General features: G+C 32.0%; 1 protein-coding gene across 2 annotated transcripts; it reads left to right on the forward strand.

Annotated features, from left to right (window-relative positions):
- The first annotated feature begins 352 nt into the window (after positions 1 to 352).
- Sec3 (exocyst complex component Sec3) lies at positions 353 to 4821 on the forward strand. 2 transcript variants are annotated; one of them, XR_004580522.2, is made up of 11 exons: positions 353 to 1715; positions 1794 to 1948; positions 2121 to 2348; positions 2460 to 2696; positions 2768 to 3008; positions 3078 to 3295; positions 3363 to 3553; positions 3635 to 4002; positions 4077 to 4222; positions 4307 to 4488; positions 4553 to 4693. XR_004580522.2 is itself a non-coding variant. In XM_034316724.2 (11 exons), the coding sequence occupies exons 1-11, from the start codon at positions 1268 to 1270 to the stop codon at positions 4703 to 4705; spliced, it is 2580 nt and encodes an 859-aa protein (XP_034172615.1). In that variant the 5' UTR covers positions 1247 to 1267; the 3' UTR covers positions 4706 to 4821. The 2 variants fall into 2 exon arrangements, 1 of the variants encoding a protein (XP_034172615.1); XM_034316724.2 differs by having other exon boundaries at positions 1247 to 1715; positions 4294 to 4488; positions 4553 to 4821.
- The last annotated feature ends 1240 nt before the right edge of the window (positions 4822 to 6061 follow it).

The raw sequence follows: 6061 nt of genomic DNA on the forward strand, positions 1-6061 counted from the left end.
TCGCTTGTTTCAAGGTTTTTATTAACTTATATACACGTTTATCAATTCTTAAATGTTTCTATTTGACCCAAAGATGGTTTCATTTTGCTTCATACCTAAATTTTCTTGAAACCACTGTAAATATTTCAAATATCATGCTTCACAACACCAAACTACTTTGAGAGTACACAAAATATATATCACATTTATAACAATTTTATACTACCACATCACTTCTATTTGCCATAGTTTCAACGTTTATATATTGTTTATACATAATTAACACAAAATAGTGTATATTACTACAGCTTTTAATTAAAAAAGACGTTAATTACAATTCCGAGCACAGGACTCTGTTTTTGAAAATAGGACTCCCGATTGTCACGTGAGCGGTGTTGCCACGTTGTTCAGCATGGCTAGTACTAGAGTCGGCTGTGGCGAGGCCTGCCGCCAAAACTTCATTTCATGGCTTTATTTTAACTAGAGGGTAAGATATAACTGCGGAACTCTCTGATTTTAATAATAAACAACGTAAATAAAGATCTATGGATAACTACGTCTGGTTGGTATCTATAGTACATAACGTTATGTAGAGATGGCGCCACTTGGAGTATAATTGTGGCGTTCGAAGGTTCAATAATCACGTGGACGCTGATTCTTTGGGGTTTATAAAATATATATTTCTCGGTAGACCGTTACATTTAACTATCGCTATTCAGTCTTTTTCTTTTGGACGTCCCTTAAACTATATCTTATACCTAGAACGTAAACCTAATGTGCCTAACTTATATGTACATAGTTTGTGGCTAAAAAGGGGAATCGCCTACATAATACATATAAAACTAAGTAGCGTATTATACTGTAGAATACCATGTATAATACATTGTATAATATCTCACGTATAATACGTGCTCAACCCTGGAGTGGAGTTTGGAGGGCCTGACCGACGGCGGTGACCTAAGGAAGTATCAGAAGGCTAAAATTTTAGTTGACAAATATTTATGAAGGATTAAAATTGATAGGTGTTATTATTAATGTAGCATTAAAGTGCTTGTATTAGTTTAAAATTAATAATAGAATTAAACACGAAAATTTGAAATTAAGTTATATTAACCTACTAGATACTGAAAAATTGTTGACCAGAGTTTGAAATTATACAGTTTTATAACTTTGTATAAGAAGTAACATTAATTTTTATAGACTTTCTAAAATTAATTCATTAATGTACGACAGTAATAAAACAGTGATAGTTTTATATTAGCCATAATTGAACTGTATACCTACAATTATGGCAGCGATAAGACATACATTACAAAGAGAAGTATTCACACCTAGTGATGAGAAATTATTAAGTATATGCTATGTTAGTAAGGCATATAAAAAGAAAAAAACCAGTTTCTTATGTTTAACTACAACAACAGATACACCTTCAGCTTTACTTTTGTATCAAGTAAAGAAAAATGACAAAAATATATTTAAAAAGAAGCAGTCATGGTCATTAAATGATATTCAAACTGTAGATGGAGTTAAAAATGATTCTATGGATATAGAATTTCATATAGATAAAATATATAAATGGGCTGCAACAACAGCGCAAGAGCGCAAAACATTTTTAAGCAATTTATATACTTACTCTTGTAATTTAGCACAAAGACCTCAATTTAAAAATATTCCAAAAGAATGGCTTATAGATCCCAGTTCTTTGAAAGAAAGCGACAGTATTAGTTTTACACCAGGTAAATATTTACACCAGGAAAGTGTTTTACTTCAAATAGTATATACATATTTTATGATTTTATGTATAAATAAATAAGAACTTCTTACATCACCTATTTCATCCGATTACCAACCAATTACTGAAAAGGAAGCTATTGATTTGAAACAAATGATGGAAAACTGCAAATATGCAGTCTCTAATGCTGAATTATTTATGGAAAATCTATCTAAGGATCTCTCAATTCTAGATGGGGTAAAGTTGAATCTTGATAAATTAATTAATTTCAGCAAAAAAGTACTGTTACAATTTAGAATTACATATATATTTGTACATTTTGGAAATAAGGTTATTAAATAGTGTATACGAAATATATCTTTTCCTAATGTAATAATTTTATATTTTGTTTGTAATTATTGATATGCAGGAAAATGTACAATCAGTTTTGGCATCGGAAACACGTGTAACTCAGTTGATGAATAGTATAGAAGAAGCAATAATTGAAGCTTCAGTTGCTGAAGCTCGTCTTGCAACTTATGATGAAGCACTTGGAAGAATCAGAGAGGTTATGGCTCGTGTGGGCCAAAAAAATCAAGCTATTCATACAGCTAACAGTAATGCCAGACTTTTGTTAGATCAATTAAACACAGTAATTGTAAGTAATTTTTAAAATGTATAACAACAATGAATACATTTAACAATACTTTATCTGCGCTTAATCAACTTTATGTATTGTATATAAAATTTTTAATTTTAATTTTGTAAGTTACAACTAGATATTTTACCAACTCATCAGCATACTTTAAGTGAAGCTGAGCTTCCAGGAGACAAAGAAGAACTTAGTGAGGCAGGTGCTATTCTTTTAAAAGCAGTAACTGCTTCTTTGCCACCAGGACTAGACAAATTGAGTGCAGTCACAGAACAAAGAAGACGACTTGATAAACTCAGAGCAAAATTTTCCATAATTGTGGCCAGACATCTAAATAATCTCTTCATACATTTGGTATATCTGTTTACATAAATAACGAAAATTTTGAAAAAAATGTATATTAAACTATATCGTGCATCTTGTAGGGTAACGATGTTGGGGATATGTCAATGTCAATAACTGATTTAATTCTTCCAACACATCAAACAGTTCATCAGGAACTTGAACCATATACTGAATTGATGCAGTTACTAAGAGCATTAGATAACAAGGCTTTTGTGCAGTTAACCAAAGTTTATACAGATACAATGAGTAAGTTGTACAAAAGAGATTTAAAACGATTTTTTGAAGAAGCTAAAAATAAACTTATTTGTAAACGTTTCCAAGGTATGCCTATTTTTATCTCTAATAATAATAAATTACGTTTATTTCTTTAATAAAGTATTATTTTTTAAGCAAGCACATCAAAATCTAGTGGTCAAAAAACAGAAGATTTATTGAACCCAGCACCTATTTGTCTATTGAGTGGTGAAACATGGGCACCTGTAGGAGAAGGAAATCTTTTGGATTCAGTTTTAGATTGTATGCTTTCGCAAATGCAACCAGTTTGTCTTGCAGAACAAGCTTTCTGTATTTTATTCTTGCAATTAGATTCTGTTCTTTCCCCATCAAAAGTACGTAAATCATTTGTTTGAATATATTGTAACAGTTTGGAGCTAAATATTTATTTGAATATGTCAGAGTAGTGAAATAGAAGAAACAGATAATATTAGTAACGGAGCAGCAAGTCCTGAATCAGTAACATCTACTGCCAGTAAACGATTAGAACGACAAGTTAACGAAGAAGTGCGTGCTACAATGGCAGCCATATTTCCATCATTGGAAACTGAATTAAATAATTTTATCAATTTTCTGGACAAAATTGATAGTTTGTGCGTTTGTGTCATAAAATTTACTTAACACCATTTCAAACAAAATTTATTTTCGTACTAATTTATAGTTCAACATTTTAGTTGGTGTATGTATGTCTTAGTACGTTTATCACAACATGTTATGTCAGCACAAGATACTGGCTCTTTTTTATCTATGACGTTCGCTTCTGCTTTAATTCAAGTTAAAAGAGCGTTTGACAAATTCATGCAAGCGCAATTACAATCAATTCTATGTGATACAAAAGTTAATCGTAGAAATAAATGTGGTATATTGCCATATGTAGAAAATTTTGAGCCATTTGCAAGAACAGCAGAAAAGATTTTTAAGAATTCAGATAGAAAAGTTGACCTTGAAAAATGGTATACAAAATTAGTGAGTACGATGTTTGAAGCTATTGTAATTCACAGTAGAGATCATCATAAAACTCCACAAGAAGTTATTAAAATGGGTAAGATTTTTTCATTTCTGTCATTGGTCTCTTTATTTACTTATATTATTTATATAATAGTTGTTAAATTTTAGAAAATTTTCATCATTTGTATGACCTTCTATCACAATTAAAAATATCTGTTCTTGATCATGAAAGGAAAGAAGCAAAACAAAAGTATCAAGATGCTCTACGTGCATATGTCACACAATATTTTGGAAGACCTCTAGAAAAACTTAATGTTTGTTACTTATATTTCTTAATTTGTAAGATTAATTTTTAAAATTATTATAATACATAATATACTTACAGCTGTTCTTTGAAGGTGTGCAAGCTAAAGTTGGTGCTGGAGTTAAAGAATCCGAAGTTAGTTATCAAATGGCTTTTAGTAAACAAGAGCTTAGGCGTGTTGTAAAAGAATATCCTGCTCGAGAAGTTAAAAAGGGTTTGGAAAATTTGTACAGAAAAGTTGAGAAACATCTGTGTGAAGAAGAAAACTTATTACAGGTAAGTAAAAAAAATATATTTTATTGTATTTTTTATTTTCATGGTATATACTTATTCGTTTTAGGTTGTTTGGCGTGAAATGCAAGGTGAATTTATTGCACAGTATATATACATTGAAGAATTAATTCAACGATGTTATCCAGACAGTATGGTAACACTTGAATTTACTATACAGGACATTCTCGAATTTTTTTCGGAAATAGCGCGATCGCATTAAAAAATTCATTATTTAAAAACTCTACCGTAAATAAGAGCGTAATGAATTTTAATAGTTCAAATGAAATGTAACAGTAATAAAATAATGTAATTTCTTCACAAGTCACTCTAAATTTTAAAGGAGGTAACTTAATAACCCTTTTTAGTTCATTGGTCACCTCCAAGGACGATGTTCGCGCGACGGGCCCTTCGGCCATCGATCGCGCACGAAATTTGTCACTCTTGATCGATCAATCGTAAGTACGTGATCGGGAGTCCGTGTGTCCGAGAGACAGAGTTGTTCGGAATTTCGTGATAGATTCCTTTGCGGTAAAGTCCTCCGCGTAGCGAGGCAGAGTGCCGTGGTAGTTGAAATAATCCGATTCTTAACAAGGACTCACAGACGCGCACGTTAAATTTTCCCTCTACCTAAATTTCTATCATTTCTTTCTTTTTTTAAATCGTTTGCTCGCGTAGTAATTTCGTATTAACTTCACTCCGCGTAAATTATATATATTGATTGTTTCCGTAATAAATCGTAATTAATCGTAATTCGTCATTCGTTTGTCTCTCGTCGACGTACTCGTCCGTTTTAATTCGTTTGCGCCGCGACAAGTGCAGTGATCAACGTCTTACCGTTTCTTTGGTGTTCCAGATCATCAGGCGAATACACAGAATTTAGCAAACGAATATATTATAATCTTGTTTCGTATTATACAGCGTAACGGTAAGTCGTTTCAATTACATTTTTCGATCACGACGTTCATTGATTGGCAAAACGGGCGATCTGGTCCAGCCCTTCAGGGTTACGAGAATTTCTCAGGTCAGATCGTTCCACCGTACGAGGTATTGACTGATTTCAATATTATTTTTCCGTTTATTGCAATCTCGCAATTCCGATTTTTCCATCATCAAAAGGGCACCTTAGTCCAGCTCTTTCGAGAGTTACGAGAATTTCTCAGGCTAGGGTGTACCGCGGGCGGAAACCCTGAATTGTAATAATCATTTCACGCGACCGGTACATTAGTCAAATGTTTCAACTGTGATATCAGAGTGTTTTCATATTCATATATATATATATATATATTTTGTTAATTAATTTTAAGCATCTTTACACTTGTACACATTTTTGCAAAACTGGTAATTCTAATTTAACGGAATTTCTAAATTATTTAACTCTTAACTTTGGCATTTCACAGTATTTTTCACTCACAATTAAACCAGTTTCATTTAGTTAAACAGTTTCCATTTATTTCAAACACACCTCACGCATTTCAGCCAAACACGCCTACCAACATACACAGATTCAAGGAGGGTCCCGTACGGGACCAAGCGTTGAAGGAACCCAACGAAAGGCTAATAATTATAATCTTTTAAC

This window comes from Osmia lignaria, chromosome 16, assembly GCF_051020975.1.
Source record: "Osmia lignaria lignaria isolate PbOS001 chromosome 16, iyOsmLign1, whole genome shotgun sequence".
NCBI classification, from domain to species: domain Eukaryota; kingdom Metazoa; phylum Arthropoda; class Insecta; order Hymenoptera; family Megachilidae; genus Osmia; species Osmia lignaria.